The sequence below is a fragment of the Podarcis bocagei genome (assembly GCF_964188305.1).
Source record: "Podarcis bocagei genome assembly, chromosome: Z".
Taxonomy (NCBI): domain Eukaryota; kingdom Metazoa; phylum Chordata; class Lepidosauria; order Squamata; family Lacertidae; genus Podarcis; species Podarcis bocagei.
Window position 1 is genome coordinate 28070488 of NC_138140.1, and position 20140 is coordinate 28090627.

Below are 20140 nucleotides of genomic sequence, written 5' to 3' on the forward strand. Positions count from 1 at the left end.
TCTACTCATGTAAAAACACGCTGATTCCCAGACCGTTCGCAGGCCAGATTGAGATGGCAATTGGGCCGGATCCAGCCCCCGGGCCTTAGTTTGCCTACCCATGTGCTATATACCTTAAGATCCCAAAGCATATTTTTGAACCTGTAGAAAATAAATGCATGTTTAAAAGACAAATCTAAGATACTATGGTAAAATAAAAGGACATTATTTTATTTAGATTTAGAAGAAACAGAAGACAGCAATATTTCTGGTGAATAAGAATACAGAACTTAACATCCAAATAATGCAAAAAACATTGATTATGAAACAAAATGTTTCTTTCTCATTTTTCCTTTTGGATTACAGAATTTTTGTATATAGTTTCATCTCTTCAAGCTATAGATTTCCCCCTCCTCCAAGAAGTTAGTTTTTGCCTTACTAAGAGACAAGATGGTGCTCTTGTGAGAGTTTGAGTTGATGGTTGAATAAAATTATATGTGTTCAAGCTGTAGTGTTTATTATAGATGCTGAGTAAGGCTAATAGTGCTTCACCTAAAAGTTCCATATGGACATTGGATCTCCTAGATATGTAAGGCACGTCTAGCCTGAGCTGTTAGGGTGGATGTAGGTTGGCATCTTAAAACTTTAGGGATGAGCACGTTTCTCTTGTGTTTGTTGCTCACCTATCTTAACTTAGAGAATTGCTACAGTTCATGAGTTAGCACATTCACACTTTTCATTTAGTCTTGCCTTGTTGCACTGTGCTTTAATCAGTGTGTCCATATCTGCTAGTGTGCATGGCAACATAAATGAAAAAGGCATGAGCAAACACCAAAACTTCTTATGGAACTGTCTGAACACAGTGCAGAAATAATAACAAAGGATAGTGGAGCCTGAAATGGTTCTACTGCTGCACAAATGAGGTCAGCTAATCTTGCAGCCCTAAAATCCTAAAATCATGTTTTGCATGCCTCCCACACTTCTAAAAGATGGGTGAAATGGCTATCCAAGCATCTTTAATCGTCACGTTGCCACAGAGCCTTGGTGCCTCTTGGTTACAATGGGAACAATCAAAAGAATTACAAGGGCACTTCTATACATCCAAAGGGTGTTTGGACTTGCTTGAGCAGTCACTGTCCTCTTGTTTTGTGGCACACTTTCATTGGAGGCTTTTAAACAGGCCAGGTGGCCGTCTGTCAGATTGTTTTAGCTTTGCACTGCAGAAGATTGGGCTAGATGACCACTGAAACCCCTTCCAAATACAATTCTATGATTCTAGGAGAGTTTTAAAAGTGCTTCCTAAGCATGTGCACAACTTGGGGATGACTTAAAGTAATTCTATGGCTCTCTGCCTGTGAATGTCTCCCATTATTTCCCGAAAGCTGCAGCTTCTGGTTATTCCACAGTGGCCTAACACTGCTACTCAGTGTACTCAATAACTCTTGATTGTGTCTAGCCATGATGCAGCATGAGGGACTGAGAAGAGCTGTGGTGCCTTTGAAAGAGCTGAGAGCCCTTTACTATCCTAGGCATGATTGGTAGCCAGAACTGCTGTATGGTAGCAGCAATCCCACCTCACTATACAGCTCAGCCAGTTGAAAGCCCACTGTTAAAATGCTTCAGAATGGGTCTGAGCAAAGACAGTCTGAGAACTGGTCAATTCCTGGATGGGAAATCTCACATACCCTATCTTGAGCTCCACAAAATAAAGTTGGGATATACAGTATATTTGTGGGGGGGGGGGCAAGCACCCTCTTAGGCGATGATAGTCCAGAGAAGAAATTCCTTTTCTAAGACTGTGCTTCAGCAAGTTGCTGTAACACCAAACTTCCAGTGCATTGCCCCAGGACTGCAATAATTCTAGGATTCAAATCCCTGCAGTTTAAAGGAAGAGGTAGGTGCTTACAGATTCAGTCGTTCACACATGGTCATCTCAGCACAAGATCTTGAGGCAAATGATGTGACATCCTTTCTGAAGTTTCATCATAAGAGAAGAGTTGCTTATACCAAAGGCCCACCTACTCCAGCATCCAATGCTCACAGGGGTCCTCTACATGCAACAGGACGCTTCTCACTTGTGAATCTTTGCAACAGACACTGGAGCTAATACTTGGCCATCATGCCTAGTAACCAGATAGCCTTCATGAATTTTTATTAGCCCTATTTTAAAGTCATGCAAGTTAGTGGCCATTACTAAATATTGTGGGTGCAAACTCATCACTTCCAGCTATGCACTGTCTTGAATCTTCCACTATTACTCGACTGCAATTTTTCCCCTAGCCCTGAATTATTCTATAAACATTCATCATTCTCCATCTCTCGGTTTACTCTCCATTTTTTCTAAAGCAAACAGCTCCAACTGTTGGAACATTTTCTCATAAATATGTACTTCCATACCTTGATCTTTTTGGTTGCCATTTCCTGATCCTTCTCTGGTTATATTTCCCATCTCTCATAGGAAGCAATGTTTTCTTAAGAGGATACATGTACATAACCTTAAGAACAGAAAATATGCTTATTGCTTCAAGAACTATTTTCTCCTACATACAAATATAATTAATTGACTCAGATTCTATAATCAGGTGACAACTCTTGTCTTTTTGGTGGACTACAACTCTCATCACCCCTGCCAATGCCCTTACTAGCTGGGGTTGCTGGAAGTTTGAGTCAAGCAACATCTGAAGAGCACCATAGTTGACTCCTATTTTAAACCCATGATCTTGCAGGGATATATCCGGCTAAGACTGGAACATGTCCAATGTCCGTCCACCATCCATCATCCAGTTGGTAGCATTGCTGCACAGATGGACATTTTTTTGGTTCCTAAGAACACCACGCTACAGAATGTTATCTTTAACCCTCACCTTCACCAGCTGTGACCAGGGCCAGGATTAAAAGGTCTGTGTGCAAAGTGCCTTCTGGTTCCTTTTATCCAATTGTGCTTCTGCTCTGAGCTGTACCAGGCCTACTGAGTCTAACCACCATTTGTCTGTCCTGCAGTTCTCCCAATACAGCATTGCTCTGAGACATTGTGGAAAGCTAGGGAGATCCTGCCACTGCATACCCTAGCTTTATTTCCCACAAGGCCCATTAGTGTTCCTGTGTCAGTTGGGCGTTAAAAGCAAGAAGCCTTTTTTAATGGAAGGGGGGGCAGCTAGAGTGTGGCAAGAGGCACTGCAAGGATGTTGATTCCCAACATTATTTCTGACAGGATGTACATTTGTCAGCAAATGTTTTCCACGTCTGGATTTTCAAAAGTTTAACTGCAGCTTGCACAAATGACATTGCAGAAGTGCAGCAGTCTAATCCACCAGCAATTCCTAGGTCATAATTTGCTTGATTTCAGTTAAAATGTCAGCTGTGTGCAATACAGGAATTAGCGACTTTCCTGTAGTTCACAATGCATTGCCTTGGCAGTTATTCAAATGGACTATTTCCCATCCTGGCTCTATAGAATAATTTATTCACTGTGGATTTCCACAAGAATACCAGTTTGAAAATGCCCAGAATAGTGGGAGACAGACCTTGTTCATATCTGCACCTTAAAAACACCAGTGGATTCTGTTAAAACAGTGCATATGTTTATTATTAATCTACTCTGTACTGGGTTTTTACCACCATGGTTGCTGTATACAGATGTTTGATGGGGTGGGGTGGGGAACAGCAGAGGAAATAAAAACACGGATTTTCCTTTACAAGTTTTGAATGTCACATAATCACATTAACCATTTTGCTAGATACAAGCATAGTTTTCATTCACACACAGCTAAATACAGCGGGGGTTTTTTGTCACATTTCATTACAGTGCATATAACAGAAAGCTAGGGAAAGTGTACAGTATAATTTTAATCTGGAGGTACTGAGAGATTTTTATTTTTTTTAATCCAGCATGCAGACTGAGATTGTGAGTTTACCAACAGGCTTGTTTTTATTTTGTCTGTCTTTGCCAGAGAGTGAAAATGAAAGAAAATGCCTTTTTAAAAAGTATTAGCCTCCAGTGTATCTTTCAGTAGTCAAAATGCTAAAACAAGTCAAGAAAAAGATGAGGTTTTTCATTTTACAAAGTCAAACCCCACTTCTATGTGTACAGGAGGAAGTCCCCCTCCCCAGATGATCATTTATATAAGTTGCCTAAAAATATAAGGCATTAGAAAGAGATTACATCATGAGTTTCGATCAGTATTATTGTACGTTTAAAGGTCTTCAATCAAATTTCCTATACATTTTACTTTCTTTTGTAACTCTAATGCAGTATACATTATAAATCAAAGAGTCCAAACATGACCAAACTTTATTCCCTCTATGTGTTTAAAATGTATTTATTGAGGCAGGCAGCAGTTGAACTATATCTAATATGGTTAAAAACAGCAACTGCACTGGGGGGAAATGAAATTTGCCAGTATGCTAGTCTATGGATCCTGACGTAAAACGATGCTGGAATTCTTCGTGCTAGTTGCTTTCTTTTGGATTCAACAATATTTTTGCAGCTAAGAGGGCAGTCCAAAAAAAATTAGAGCCAAAAATCAGCATATAAATGTTATATAAATAGAGAATTGTAGCAAATGTTGGTCCTACTCAGAGCAGGTCCCTTTATTTACATGGGTCCATTGTGAGTAATATTGGTTATTATGCAAAATGTTTAATTCTGAATTCATTTTTAAAGCCAACTTGAAACATACCTGAATCTAGGGTAAAAATCAATGCTTGGCAAATTAATGACAATGCAGAAATAAATCTATAGCTTTTCCTGGGGTATTTATTTGCTGTTAAAATGTTTTCTCACTACACTAGAATGACTTTGGGTAAAAAAAGAGTAAGATTAATTAGAAGATTAATTGATGAGTAAGATTTTTTATCATGACCCTTACAGAGAAAAAAAATGTCTTAAAAGGTTTGAAGCCATGAAGGGAAATAGTATTTGAGTGCTTTTTGAGAGTTGGGTAGAACTGAAATGTATCCAATGCTGATTTGCTTATGAAACCTAAATTTTAATACATTAAGGTTGCAGTTCTAAACACACCAGGGAGAGTCCCGAAGAATGCAATTGGCATTGCTTCTTAGTAGCCACACTTAGGTTTGTACCATCAGTACGTGAAGGAGAGAGGTCATTCTTGGCATACAGAAGCCCTTATGCTCTTACTGTCTCTGGTTAAAGGGATTTTAGGAGAGCCCCCTTTCTGCAACTTCAGAAAGCTGGTACCAATCCAAATAAACATGTTGTCATCATAATGGATTCAATGGAATGACCCAAATCCAGTGAAAGTTAAATGTGCTGCTCTGAACTCAATAGGACGATAAGTTTCTGAAGAGGCTCTCCTGTGAGCCTCAGCAAGGGGAGTAGGAGCTTTTAAAAAATAATAAGGGGAAAAGACACACTCCCGGAAAACAAGCTTATATCCCAGCCAGATAAGGACTCCGGGAGTCACCGGACAGCATTTTAAACATCCTCCCTTCCTTTGAGGCTCTTCTAAAGCCCCTTTGAAATCTTGCTGAAGCCACCCAAAACTCCTTGAGGTTATCTAAAACTATTTGAGGCTAATTACAGCGCTCCGAGTTTCCTTCTCAATCTACAGATATTCCATTCTATCGCCAAAACTTTAACATCATCACCCTTCAAGAGACACGAGGAGCAGAAACTCCAGTTCCGGAAGGTTTTTATGCTTATGCAATTAGGGCTATCCTGGGCAGAGGCCCAGGAAGGCTAAAGGGGGGCTTTGCATCTTGATTTCTCAATGTCTAAATGCCATCTGTAAAGAGCTGCCCTCCCTAGACCAATGAGCAATGGCCTTACTTATATCATGGGGAAGATCTAAAGTGTTATTTATAAATGTTTATATTCCTCCAACTAGCTTAAATAATGACATCGATAGCAAGTGGAAAAGATTAGAAACCTTTGTTAAGTTGCTGATTTTGGATTATCCAGGGGCAAAGGTCCTGCTGGTGGGTGATCTAAATGCAAGGCTAGGGCCAGATGACTCCAGTTTAGCAACTAAATACAGGTGCAAAATCGGGTTTCCTGAGACGTCTAGCCCAGAAGCCCACCAGACCCCTAAGGACCAATAGTCAAACTATGCTGGCGCCTGCCTTTTCAAATTTTCGAGGACAAGTGCCGTTGTGGCTTATTTATGCCTAGTTAATTTATACTGGTCCTTGAGTATAATGGCTAACTTTCTTTGGATTTGAGCCAATATATTTGCATTAAGTATGTTGTGTAGAATTTACATAAGAATGTAAGGAGAGCCCTGTTGGATCAGGCCAAAGGCCCAATCTAGTCATTGATTGCCTTATCCTCCATCGATAGTCTTCTCCCCTTTAGAAGCCATCCAAAGTGTGGCCACTACAATGTCTTGTGAGAACGAATTCCATAGTTTTAACTATGCGCCGGGTTGAAGATGTACTATCTTTTCCCTTTCCTGATTCTTGCAAGATTTTAACAGCTAGCATATGAATTAGTTCTGTGCAGCGTATTTATGAAGTTAAAAAGGATAAATTATTTTGCTGTATTAAAAAAAAATCACAAAGATAAAGTCAAGGTAAGTGATAAAAGTTGCAAGGAGCTGCACACTTAAGATGCTAGGCATGGGTTTTTTAGAATTGAAAATAGGAACCACCAAGACTGTGGTTAAAGAAGAAGAAACAGCAACAGCATCTTATTTGGGTTATAAATAGTATGAAAGACCACAATATTATCATACAAAAAAGGGAAACTTGTGTTCTAAGATGAAAAGTTTGAAAATGAACCTGCCTGGAATGAAATGAACATGTCAATTTAGCAATCTAAAATAATATATATATTCAATTCAGTTATAGTAGGACAGAAAATGGGAAGTTTTAAATTAGACCTGGTTACAATGTTTATGATATAACTTCAGTATTAACTGATACTGTTTTTTTCTAGAGGGCTGCAACATAAGTCAATTGCTTAGATTAATTGATTATAAAAGCTTTTTGATCAACTAAAAAGGAGCCCCTAATTAATTGGGTAGTCATTTAATCTTACAATAATTTCTAATGCAAGCTCTTCTATAGATGGAAAGTGCCATTTCAGAAGAACCATGATGCCTGCTGTCCATTCTCTAAAACTGCTGTGCATTGTATCTAAAACAAGGATATGGGCATCTTTGGGCTTCCAGATGTTGTTGGACCACAACTCCCATCATCCCAGACCAACATATGTGGGCGGTTCTTATCCCAGCTCTAGTCTAAAGCATTTATGGCATATTCACTGAGCTCAGTTGCTCCCATTCACTATCAGGGTCAGTTCTAAGTTTAGATCATCATCCGTGATCATTGGCCATGCTGGCTGATCTAATAAAATTTGAGGTCCAACAGCATGTGGAGAGCCACAGGTTACCCCACTCCGAACTAAAAAGAATGTCTGCCTTTTTCTTTAGAAAACTTTAGAAATTTGTAATTGAAACAGCACAGAGTTCTGTGACACTTTAAAAAGTGACATTCTTTCATTCATTCTTTAAGGTGTCACAAGATACACTGCTGTTTTTGCAGTAACAGCATTTAAGCAAGGCATCTCTAGAAATCCATGCAATAAAAAATCATAAAATTGACTAAAACAACTTTATTTGGGTGACAACCCCAGTTTTCTTCCACCCTAGAGTTTGCTAGGGTGTTAACTTCAAAACTCCTTTGATACCTGGGTTCAACCCTCATGTCAAGCCCAGAAAAATATAATAATTTTCCTTTGATTTTGTCTGTGGCTCCCTTCCCTTACTGATTGCATTCTTGCTTTGTAATATCTATGGGTTGGGCAAAACATTTCTCCTTAACTCCAATGAAAATGGAAGTTAGGATGGACTAGATTAATTGGGGATTGTTTTTAGCTATTTTTTTGACTCAAGATGAAATGCTGTTCATATCCCATTGCTGTTGCAAGTCTGCAAAAGCCTGGCTGGCAGTGAATGTCATGTGACTATTTGTGTAATTATCATCACATGACGAGAAGCAAAATATTATATGGGCCAATGTATATAAAAGTAGATGAGGGCTAGTTTGAAAAACGTCACCCCTCCAAAAACCTGTGTATGTGTGTGTGAACACACACTTGATGGGGAGGGCTTTTTCAAACTGCCCCTCGTCCACTTTTTCTCCGTCTCAAGGTGGATATTAGTGGTGTTTATTACAAAGCTAGTTACCCAATTAATTATTGAAAATAAAGACATCGGTATTAGCATTACCCCTAATATGACCTTTGTTGTGCCAAACTTAAAATTCTGTTTCCAGTTCAAACTCACCTGCATCTTTACAAAGTAATGATGTGGGCGGTTCTCTTAAAAGGATCTTCTGTAAGTATAAAGTGTGGAAACGCATGTGAAGGTATAGATTAATTTCATTCAAAATAATTACACCACATTCTTCCCCAACCTGGTGCTCTCCGGATGTTCGTTCTCTCTCTCTCTCTCTCTCTCTCTCTCTCTCTCTCTCTCTCTCTCTCTCTCTCTCTCCTCCCCCTTCCTGCTTCCAGGCTTGTTCCATCTTAATATCTATCTAGACCATTACACACACTAAGCTTCCTTTCTTTGCACATATGTATATCACTGAGTATCCTGCCAACACATTAGTTTCTTCCTAGGTATTCAGGGTGGCTATTATTGCTTACCTTAATTCATTTGGACTGCTTGCTTTCTTAATTCAGAACTCAACAAGTTTACCCTGAAACAAAGGCCCACTTGAAGCTTTGTAGGCCAGCATTTTATCCAGTTCTACTTTCAAAGTAAAAGCGTTCCTTCTTGCGCTCCTGACCGCTTTCCTGTGAGTTTCCCAACCACACACCCTCTTCCTTAGTTCTCTCTCTCCTGCTGATCAGCTCCACCTTCAGATAGTCCTTTTGAACTTGTTTTCCAAAAAAAATCACCCCACAAAACAAAACGAAGAACACCCCCACTTCCCGCTCTTTGGGAAAAGTCTGTGCTCCCCATTTTGATGAGTCCTGCTTCCCTCCCCAGCCTTATTTTCAAGAAGTTTGTATTTTAAGAGACCCAAAATTGGCCACTGCAGCTTGCTACTGGTGGGAAGGCTGCATCCCTCTCTGAATTAGGATGAAATAATTTCCCATTTAAGAAATACTGTATGACTGAATATGGCTGAGAATTTCACCATTGCTGATAACAGATTTTACAGCAAATTCAGGAGTGGGGAGCATTTCCAGTTCAATAACTGAAGAAGTAGCACAAACGTTTGGTCTGGCAAATTACTGGAATTGGAACCACCAAGTCTGGCTTGATCAGGAAAACACCAGTCTGTGTTCTATTCATTGCACCACATTTTAACAGTTCTATTCATTGCACTGCATTTTAACAAGAGTGATCTAACACTTCCCCCTTTCCTTTTAAAGAGAGTTGGATTATACTGCAGCAATATCGTAGGCATGAAAGCCTTCGCCCCTTCTGCAAAATATGCTTTCCTCTTTGTGTTAACCATCAAGTTCTCATAAAAAGAATGGCAACCATGTTATGTTTTAATCTTCCTAAAATATATATAATAATAAGCGAAGATTTCTGTATCTCCTCCTCCTCTGAATATGTTTCATATTAATAGGCTTCAACACAAAGCACTGAATGACAGATTTATTTAAAACAGGGTTTGTAAAATTCCCTGATATTTACTACCCCTATCGGATCTTTTCTGCTCTTAACGTTACCCCATCTCCTACAATATAAGCATGCATCTGGGTTCATTCCTACATAACGGGGTTACAGCCCTTCACGATTCTATTCTTCAGAGGTTCAAAGCACCAGGCATTGGTACTTGCCATACTACTGTCACATTCTCTTCTGTCACACGACAAGTTTGTATAGCAGGGTATGTTTTGGTTAGTAAAGTTCAGCAATAATCTCTCCTTGCTTTCGTTAAGCAATCAGCACAGACATCTCCTGTCTGATTTCACCACCTCTTCTGAGGAGTGGACTACGTTTGGGACAAACCCACTCTTCACCCCTTCCCAGCCCTCCTGGATAGTAATTTCGCCTCTCTTAACAAGCTCATATATGTCTCGAGTCAGGTCGGTGAAAGCTTTCTCCACATTAATGGCATCCCGGGCGGAGGTTTCAATGTACTTCATGCCATAAGCAAGGGCCAGTTTTTCAGCCTCGTGCCGGGTGACTTGCCGCTGAGTGTCTAGGTCGCATTTGTGGCCCACCAAAACGAACACGATCTGGTAAGGCTGGACGTGCACTTTGGTCTCCTCTAGCCACTCGTGAACATTCTGGAAGGACCTGCGGTTTGTAATGTCAAAGAGGAGCAGACCGCCAACTGAGTTCCTGTAGTAGGCTCTGGTAATTGATCTGGAAGAGAGCAGCAGCCCAAGGAAGGAAATGAGAATCATTTTCAAGAGGAAAACGCTAGTGGCAGTGGCTGGTTTCGTGCATCTGAAATAGCCAGTTAGGTGCAAATCCACCCAGAACACAGCCCTTTTGTGCTACACAGCAAAATAAAGGGGGTTTCTACCAGACAACACAAAGATTCTCTGCCCCACCATCTTTTTCTCTTACACAGTCTGGAAAGTTGTTTGTCTGTGCATTATGAATATGCAGTGGCGTAGCGTGGGGGGTGCAGGGGGGCCGGCCGCACCGGGCGCAACATCTGGGGGTTAGGGTTAGGGGGCACAAATCCACGGGTTAGGGGGCGCAAATTACTTGCCTTGCCCCGGGTGCTGACAACCCACGCTACGCCACTGTGAATATGCACACCTCTTAAGATATTATGTCCAAAAGTTGCAGGGTGGTTGCTAAGACCAAGGAGCAGCTTTTCTATGTTTGAATACAATATAGAATCAAGAAGACATACTGAACCTTTCAGAACTGTACTGATTTAAAAAAATAATAATTCAAGAGCAACAGAGGGTTTGTGGTGGCTAGTACTTTTATCTTTCAATGGACAGTCTAGAAATTGATTCTAGAAAGTGGCTGGATTCCACTCCAATGTCACTGTTGCCACAAGACATTGGAAAATGCATCTGTTTCATTCCCTCCATAACCACTTTTTTTGCTTTACTTTTCATCTGTCCCAAGCCTGCTCTGCACAGGCCACATCTACTATTTTGCAAAGTAAAAAATATCCCAGATTTTCCTAAGTAGCAGTTTCCTCATTTATAAAATCTCAGCTGAACAGGTGATGAGAAAGAGGACCAGTAATCGCTGATCAATTTCAAACCAGCAACGCCCCAAATAAGGCGTACAATTGCAGGGGGGGGTATACCCTCACTACAGAAATTGGACCATTTGCTTGGGTAACATGTGGGCTGTAACATACAATGTATGTATTGAGCTGGAGGAAAGAGAAGGAATGGATGCATGGATGCAATTTATATGTGTTTGCAGAATCACACGGTAACTCTGTCTGGGCTTTACCGCTCCAAGTTGCAGGTATGAAGCTGTACATCTTAATGCTGCTCTGCTGTTGTTGTTGTTTTATTATTAATCGAATTTCTATACCTCCCTTCATCCAAGGTTCACAGGGTGGTTTACACAAATATTCACACCATAGTAACAAACAATAAACCCCCTGTTGTGGTTTAAAAGGCCACAGATTGTTTAACTAGCGAAAGGTCTAATTACTCAATGCCCACCCCATATACCGTAATATTTCCCTTTTCCCTGATATACTAGATTCCTACATGTGAGGGAACTTCTTGCTTTTATTTACTTGTGTTGGGGGTGCAAAAATGTTAACTACATTTACATTCCACCCACCCTCCAAGGAGTAGAAAAAAATGAAAATGAATCTTCCCCTCTGCTTTATCCTCATTAACAACCTTGTGAGGTAAGTTAGGCTAGGAGACTGTGACAGACTCAAGGTGACCCAGGGAGTGGAGATGCGAAGCCTGGTGCTCCAAAGCCTAAGCCCACTACCTCATGTTGGCCACACGTTCAAACATGCCAACCCCCACATGCAATCTGAAATGGTGCAGCCCAGCAAAAATTTAGGGACATAAGAAGCTGCTGCCTTATATCATGGCTGTCCACCTGCCTCAGTATAGTTCACACTGAGTTGCAGTGCCTCTTCAAGGTTTCAAGCAAGAGTCTTTCTCCAGCCCTACCTAGACATTGAACCGGGGACCTTCTGCATGAGATGCAGATAGCTTTTTCACTAGATTCCGCCATAGGCCTAAACAGGGCAATAAAGTCTTGGTGTTTCTCCCAGCAGGCTCTGCTTCCACTAAACTGATGGGTCAAGAGTCTGCTAGTTCAAGTCATCCTCAAAATATATGGAGAGAGTAGAGTCACTTGGAGGTATTTGTAAACAAAACTCTTGACAATGCATACCACTCCACCCCCCTCACTGCATGTGGTATGCAAAGGTTGGCTAGGTTTTAGGAATTGGCAAGTGAATGGTGTATATAGAACACTCAATAGACTCCTAGGTTCCACACATCTCTATGAACCTAAGGAGATGTCCAAAGGTGCCCTTTTGCATGCAGAAATTGTATTCTGGTCAAGGAAGCATTGCTTTTCATGAGCCTTCCTTCATGAGCTCTCTGGATGTTACTGCACTTCAGCTCCCAATAGCCCCAGCCATCATGGCCAATGGTGAGTGATGATGGGAGCTGAAGTCCCAACAGTGCTTGAAGGGCACTGGGGGTGGGTGGGGGGGAATGGAGCAGAAAGCTCCTATGTTCTTATTTTTTCATTTAGTACACAAATAGTTTGTGAAACCTGCTGCGGAATGATGGCTTTAAGCAAGGCAATGGTTTTCAACCAGTGTGCCGTGGGGTGCCTTGAATGATGGTCAGGGATGCCCCAAGCAAAACTGGCCTCAGACCCTCTTTCCTTCCCTCTGATGCCTAACTACCAGTCAGTTGCTAATCTCCCTTTCCTAGGCAAGGTTCTGGAGCGAGTGATCACAGACCAGATCCAGAAGCTTTTGGAAGAAGCTGATTTTCTGGATCCATTTCAATTAGGGTTTAGGCCTGGTTTTGGCACAGAAACTGCTTTGGTCGCCCTGTATGATGACCTCTGTTGAGAGAGAGAGAGAAGGGAAACATGTCTCTTCTTGATTTCTCAGTGGCTTCCGATACCATTGACCATGGTATCCTTCTGGAGTGACTATCTGAACTAGGGGTGGGTGGCACCGCTTTGTGGTGGTTCCAGTCCTACTTGGATGGTCGTTCCCAGAGGGTGTTGCTTGGGGGATGCTTTTCAACCCAGTGGAACCATCGATGTGGGGTTCCGCAGGGCTCAATCCTATCCCCAACATTGTTTAACATCTATATGAAACTGCTAGGTGGGGCTATCTGGAGATTTGGAGTACGTTGTCAGCAGTATGCTGATGACACTCAGCTCTAAATCTTCTTTACATCTGCAGGTGAGGCAGCAGAAGTGTCTTGCCTCAGTAATGGACTGGATGAGAGCCAACAAACTGAAGCTCAATCCAGATAAGACTGAGGCAGTTAGTGGGTGGTTCCCTAGACCAGATAGGTGAGAAGTCGCCTGCTCTTGATGGGGTTACACTTCCTCTGAAGGAACAGGTTCATAGCTTGGGGGTCCTCCTAGATCCTTTGCTGTCACTCAAGGCTCAAGTGGCCTCGGTGGCCCGGAGTGCCTTCCATCAGCTTCAGCTGGTGGCTCAGCTACACCCCTATCTGGGCAGGGATAGCCTAGCTACTGTTGTCTATGCTCTGGTAACCTCAGGGTTAGATTATTGCAATGTGTTATATGTAGGGCTGCCTCTGAAGATAGTTTGGAAACTTCAGCTAGTGCAGAATTCAGCAGCCAGGTTGCTCACCGGAGCAAAACGGTTTGAACATATTACGCTGATTCTGGTCCAACTGCACTGGCTACCAATTAGTTTCCATGCCCAATTCAAAGTGCTGGTTTTGACCTATAAAGCCTTAAATGACTCAGGACCGCAATACCTCTAGAACTGCCTCTTTCCATATGAACCTACCTGGACCCTGAGATCATCTTCTGAGGCCCTTCTTTGTGTACCCCCACCTCGAGAGGTCCGGAGGGTGGCAACATGAGAACAGGCCTTTTCTGCAGTGTCTTCCCATCTGTGCAATGCTCTCCCCTGGGAAGTTCACCTTCATTATACACCTTTAGGTGCCAGGCAAAAACATTCCTTTTTAACCAGGCCTTTGGTTGATCTGATTGACATCCTATGCCCTTTTAAAATGTGGCTCTTTTTTTGGGGGGGGGGTGTTATTGGGTTGTTGGTTTTATTTTGATTATATATATTATGCATTTTATGTTGATCTTGTTCTGTTAACCACTCTGAGACCTCTGGGTACAGGGTGGTGTATAAATTCAAATAATAATAATAAAATAATACCCTCTCGTGTCTCTGCCTCCCCAAGGCTTGCACAGCCGTTTGTTGCAGCAGCTACAAGCTCCCCAGGTGAATGGTCCTCTGGGGCTAGTCAGGGGGTGCTGGTTGCCAGGAGCTGAGGCAGCCTCGGAGTAAGCAAGCAAGTGGGTGAGGGAGCCCAGCCAGCCAGTCCACCAACCCTTGCTGTTGGGAATGGACAGGCATGTCCCAGGCCCCTGTGGGGCAGTGTGAGGGGCAGCAGAAGCTTCCCGGGGGACTCCCAAGGAGATGGGAGAGGAGGCTGAGGGGACACTCTACAATGGAGGGTGTTCCAAAAAGTGTGAGAAGCTGCCAGCTCTGCAGGCAAGGGGTGACATTACTGGGCTCCTGAGCCCCACAGGGGTGCCGCAGAAAGAATGTCGTTGGTCAAGGGAGCCATGCACCCAAAAAGGTTGAAAACCTCTGCATTAAGGGGGTTAGATAAATTGATGAAGGATAAGTATAGCCAAGATGGCTCTTTGCAACTTCCAGGTTCCCAGCACTATGGCACTTAGTGTTGTCTACTGGGGATAGTGGGTGCTTGCCTTTAGTCTGTGCTTGAAGGCTTCCCAGATGCATCTGATTGGCTACCATAGGAACCAGGTAGCTGGACTGGATAGGCCTTTGATATGATCCAGACTAAGTACACCAGAGAGCTGTGCATTGCAAGTGGAAACCATGAGATTTAAATCAAATAATAATGGGACAGCCCAAGACTAGAAATCAGGGTCCAAGAGGAAGGTGACTCAAGAGAGCATCTGTTAAGACCAGCAGCACAGCTGAAATGGTCACAGCATGTCATGTGATTTCTGGGGGAGTAGGGGAACAACATTTTTATTCTTTATTCTTTATGTTTTTCAGCATTCAGTTCAATTGCATTCCTTTTCTGCTTTTCCATTTTCCCCCTCATTTATTTCCATGGGAGACCCAGTTGGTCTTCTGCTGCTTCTAACTTCTGCGTTTTTCATCCTAATGTCATGCATTTTTCAGGCAATCTGCCACCTCTTCACCTCACCCACCCTAAGCATCAGACTTGCTGATTTTCAGACAGATTGGACAGGTTATCTATTTTAGAGATTTTAAAAAATTAATATATCTGTCAGTTTCCCCGCTCTCTGTCCCCATTCTTCTCTATAACTTTTTTCTGACCTGTACTATTTCTCCCCCAGGCTGTTTTCTATATTTCATCCCAACCGGGGGGGGGGGTCAACTTGAATAAAATATGGGGGGGCAGGTAAGTGCCACCCCACATAATTGATCACATGACACCACACCCCCCCCCCATTTGAATGGCAATACCCATCATCTTTGGGAAGTGCCAGCACCCTTAAATATTTCATTGGGTGTGTGTGTGTGTGTGTGTGTGTGAAGGGCCCTTGGCCCCTAGGAGTTGGCTCCTATGATCCCAAGAGAAATGAATGACGAATGAACGAAACAAAATAAATAAAAATATATTTCTGAACTCATTTTCTTGAATTTCCATCTGTTTCCATAACTAAAGTGAATTGGAAGAATGGAACTTGTTTTTTCATTAAAAAAAAATGAATTCAATCCTTGGTGATTCTAAATGGAAACAGTCTAATCAAGCATCCTGCAGCAGAATCGCTGGTGAAACAAAACCTTTCTTTCTCATGTAGCAACTGGAGATTGGCTTCATCCTTGTCCAAATGTAGCTCATGTGTAGAGGGCAAGCAAAATTCCTAAATTCCTCCTCTAGGCCATGCCAGAAATGGAGGGGAAGCATGCAAGCCTGTGAGAGGCTTGTTCCCAGCATAATAAATAGCTTATCACAATGTCTGAATGCAGCAGCGTTACAAAGTCACAAGATATATTAAGCTGAAGGTTTATTAGTTTTGTGGGCACTAAAAACCTGACACTGGAGGCCAATGTGCTGTTCAAATCCCCACACAGCCATGAAACTCATTGCGTAACTTTGGGCTAATCATTCTCTCAGGCTAGCCTACCTTGTTGGGTTGTTGGGTGGATAAAATGGATGAGCGGACAGAACTGGCTTAGAACTCCTTGGAGGAAATGTGGGATACAAATGTAATAAAGAATTACTGAACTTTTCTGTGTATAAGACTAGGTTTTGTTTTTTTTTTACTAAAAAACTAATGTTAAAAGGGGGGGAGTCCTAGACACAAGGGCAATCTCCCCCCATTTTCTTAATTTTGTGTCCCCAAAAATAGGGGGCATCTTATACACGGGGGCGTGTTATACACGGAAAAATACAGTAGCTTGCTTTCACCTAAGAGAATGGAGACACTACGTATACAGAAGCAATTATACATCCACACCCAGGTTTATTGGGGAGGGGGCGTGGAAAAATGAGATGGTGCACAGTTTCCTTCCTTCCTTTATGTAGGGTCAGAAATGGGTGGAGAAGTGCTATTTTAGTGAGAGAGGGTTGCTTTGTCCCTCATAAACACATTTTTCAATCATGGGGCAGGAAAAAGGACAGGAGGGGCATCTGCTGACTGGGCAACATTTAGTCTGCAAATCACATGTTGCTCCCTCAAGCCAGTTTGGTGTTTGGCTGCCTGCTCTTGACATAGCTCTGAGATTCAGCATCCAGGAACATAGCTTAACATTTTATAGTTCTTGTGGTTAGTTATGGAGAAAGATTTGGAAATGTGTTGGCCAAATAGTTTAGCAAGGGTGTTGTGGGGAGGAAAGCGACCACAATCCACAAAGTCCTCATGGTGACACAATTTCAGAAGTCGTTATATCCTCAAGGCCTTGTTCAATGAGTAGCTCATGTATGTGCATATCAGGTCGGGAAACCTTTGGCCCTCCAGAACTTGCTGAACGACAAGTCCCATCACCCCCATCCACTGGCTGATGGGAGCTGTAGTTCAGTGACAGCTGGAAAGCCAAATGTTCCTCACACCTGGCGTCTATTAAGAATGGACCTAGATGTTTTTACAGGCATGTGGTACAGTACTCTCAAGGGAGGGGGCTGTACCACTTGGGAAGATACGGAGAAGGAAATCTTCTGTTTGAAGGCACCACTGCATCAAAGCTCCTTGACGCATGTGGAAAGCCTGCATATGAGATCCCCAGTGGCCTGGTTTTCTTCTCTCTTTACATTAGGAGACCCTTACTTGGGCAGCCAGACCCTGAGAAATTGTTAAGGCCAGAGTCTCTTTCTTCCTGTGCAAGATGGTTGCTTGTGGCCTACAAATCTGCACTGTGGGAAAGTTTTCTTGAATAAATTTAGTACAAAACCTCTGCAGTATCAGCCCAGACATGGAGGATGGAGAGGGAAGGGAAGAGGGCTGGAGCTCAGCAGCAGAGATACCAGAAGACCCTAGGCTCTGCAAGTAAGGCTGGGGAGACCCCTGCCTGAAACCTTGGAGAATCACTGCCAGTCAGTGTGGACAACATGGAGCCAAATGGACCAATATTCTGGCTCGGTAGAAGGCTGCTGCTTATGTTTCTTTGAGAGGAGGGGCGCTCCTCAGCAGCCTTTGTTGTGCTTCTGGCTCCCTTCAGGATTCAACGAACAGCTGTTAGGAGGATAGGGGTGAGGGAGGGGAGGAAGCTGGGTGTTGTTGTGTGACCTGCTGTGAGATCCCACTTGAAACCCGGACCCCACCCACCCCAAGGCCCCCACCCGCAGCAAGGTGTCTCTTCTTCCCTCCTACTCTGGCTCCTCCATCTTCAACGACAAAGCAAAATCAAACCGCCACCCAGCCGTCCGGGTCTTCCACCATCCTTCACAATGAAGGCTGTTCTGCAGAAGAGCAAAGATGTTTATGATGGTGGCGGCGGGTAAAAGGGACAGAACTCGGGGCGCAGTTGCAGCCTCCGCCGCGCCGACCTGCCACTCGCCCTCCATCCGCACACGACATCCCCCCCCGGCCCCCAAGCCCCATCCTCAAAAGTGGCTCATCCTCACCTGAATCTCTCCTGTCCGGCGGTGTCCCAGATCTGCAGCTTGATCCTTTTGCCTGGTTCGATCTCCACCAAGCGGGAGAAGAAATCCACACCCACGGTGGGGTCGGAGACTTGGGCGAAGCGCCCTTCGGTGAAGCGGCGGATGAGGCACGATTTGCCCACGGTGGAGTCCCCGATGACGATCAGGCGGAACTGGTAGAGCCAAATGGCCTCCATGCTCCACCTTCCCCAGGCGGGGTAGCTCCGGAGCCGGCGCTTGGTGGTGGTGGTGTCGGTGCCGCCGCCGCCGCCGCTGCCGCTGCGTCTTCGCCCCCGGAGAGACCAACCACGCGGATGCCGGAGGCGCAGCGTCTTCCGTCGAGGCGCGCAAGCCTGGCGCAGGGAAACAGGAGCGAGCCTAAGGCAAGCCTTTCATACCCGACCCAGGAGGGTCCCCCGCCACCTCTAGCAACTCGAGGCTGCGCTTCCGGCGGCCCGCAAGGCGGATGGGGCGCCGCGTTGGAGAGCGAGGTTGAGGAGCGCGCCGGCGCGCACGCACCGGCCACTGGGCGGCGTTCCTCTTCCGTCCCCTTTTGCGGCTTCTTCTCGTCTCCTGGGAGAGCGAGCGAGCAGGGGAGAAAAAGGGGGAAGCGACGCGGTCCTTGTCGCAGGAGGTCTTCTCTGGAGGAGGAGGAAGAGGAAGAGGGGCAGGTCCTACAGAACGTGGCCGCGTGGGAGTAGACTCCTAGGCTGGTGCTGCCGGTGTTCCACACACACACACACACACACACACACACACACACACACACACACACACACACACACTTCACAAATGTTCCCGCTGAAAGTGGACGGAAAGGTCAGGGGGTCCGAGACTCCTCACCTAAGCGCCTTCTCTCCCCTTCCCTCGAGCCAAAGCAGCACATTTCTTTTTAAAGCAAGACAATAACAACGCATCCTTTCTGACCGTCAGCCCGTCACACCGCTCAGCCGAAGAGCCGCCCCTCTCATTTTTGCCAAGGAAGGGGTCTTGCCGTTTGCAATGACAGAAAACGCGCGCGCGCCCCTCCTCTCCTCTTTCTCAAGCCCTTGGCTTCGGTGGTGGTGGGTTGCTGTTCTTGTTTAGTTCTTGGTTTTTTTGTTTTTACCCCAAGCCCTCACAGAAGGCTCTCAGCAAGACGACCTCCCGGCTGCTGTCTCAGCGCTCCCCCAGGGATCCGCCAGGCAACCGGTCCTCGAAGAGCTGCAGGAGGAATGCTCTTAGGAATATTGTCCTCAAACGAGGCTCCATCCTCCACCTAAGGCAGGCCGGATGCTCCAAGCCCGTCCAGGCCTTCTTACGAGGCAGAGGGGAGCGAAGGACCTGGCAAGGCAGTTACCTTGAAGCTTTCCGTCGGAAATATGTCAGGAGGAAGGAGGGATGCCTCTCAAGGACATCTGGTTAGCACCAGGCGGGTTTCGTTTGCCTCCAAGAGAGTAGAGAACATCCACCTTCCTGTTTGCGTTCTCCCCCCCCCCCCGGAAAAAAAGATACCCAGCGCTTCAAAGATGGAGGGGCAGCGAAGGGGAGAGATGCAGGCGAGATCACAGAACTGATGAAATGGCAGCAGCATCAGCACCAAACAGTCTGACTCATCATTGGCATCAGCAGCTTACTGTACTGCCCAGAAGAGAGGAGCCTGCAGGATATTGTTGGTTTTGCCGTTACCACATTGTTTAGAAGTGAAGCGCCCTTAAAATAACAAAACTCAGACCTCTCCCAACAAAGAATAAGATCTCTATAAAAACAAAAACAACCCCCCCGCCACCAATTTGCTAACAGATCAGCTCCGGAGAATCAAGAGTCAAGGAGAGCAAAGCAGAGGTTGAGACTGGCAACTATGCCCGGTGTAGAATTAATAATAATCGAGTGACTAAACCACGCACTGCCCGCTCAAGATAGGAATAGTATGCAGTTCAATGGCGCTTGAGACACAAACCATTC

At 44.3% G+C, this 20140-nt stretch overlaps 1 protein-coding gene across 1 annotated transcript; it reads right to left on the reverse strand.

Annotated features, from left to right (window-relative positions):
- Positions 1 to 189: 189 nt before the first annotated feature.
- On the reverse strand, positions 190 to 19797 carry RAB39B (RAB39B, member RAS oncogene family). Its single transcript, XM_081180225.1, has 2 exons — positions 18179 to 19797; positions 190 to 10277 (listed from the first exon to the last, which is right to left on the reverse strand). Exons 1-2 carry the CDS (start codon positions 18391 to 18393, stop codon positions 9851 to 9853), a joined length of 642 nt encoding a protein of 213 aa, XP_081036351.1. The 5' UTR covers positions 18394 to 19797; the 3' UTR covers positions 190 to 9850.
- Positions 19798 to 20140: the final 343 nt, after the last annotated feature.

Coding starts and splice junctions, on each gene's coding strand:
- RAB39B (XM_081180225.1), bottom strand. CDS start 18,393: ATGGAGGCCATTTGGCTCTACCAGTTCCGCCTGATCGTCATCGGGGAC. Junction 10,278..18,178: donor GCCGGACAGGAGAGATTCAG/GTGAGGATGAGC, acceptor GCTCTCTTCCAG/ATCAATTACCAGAGCCTACT.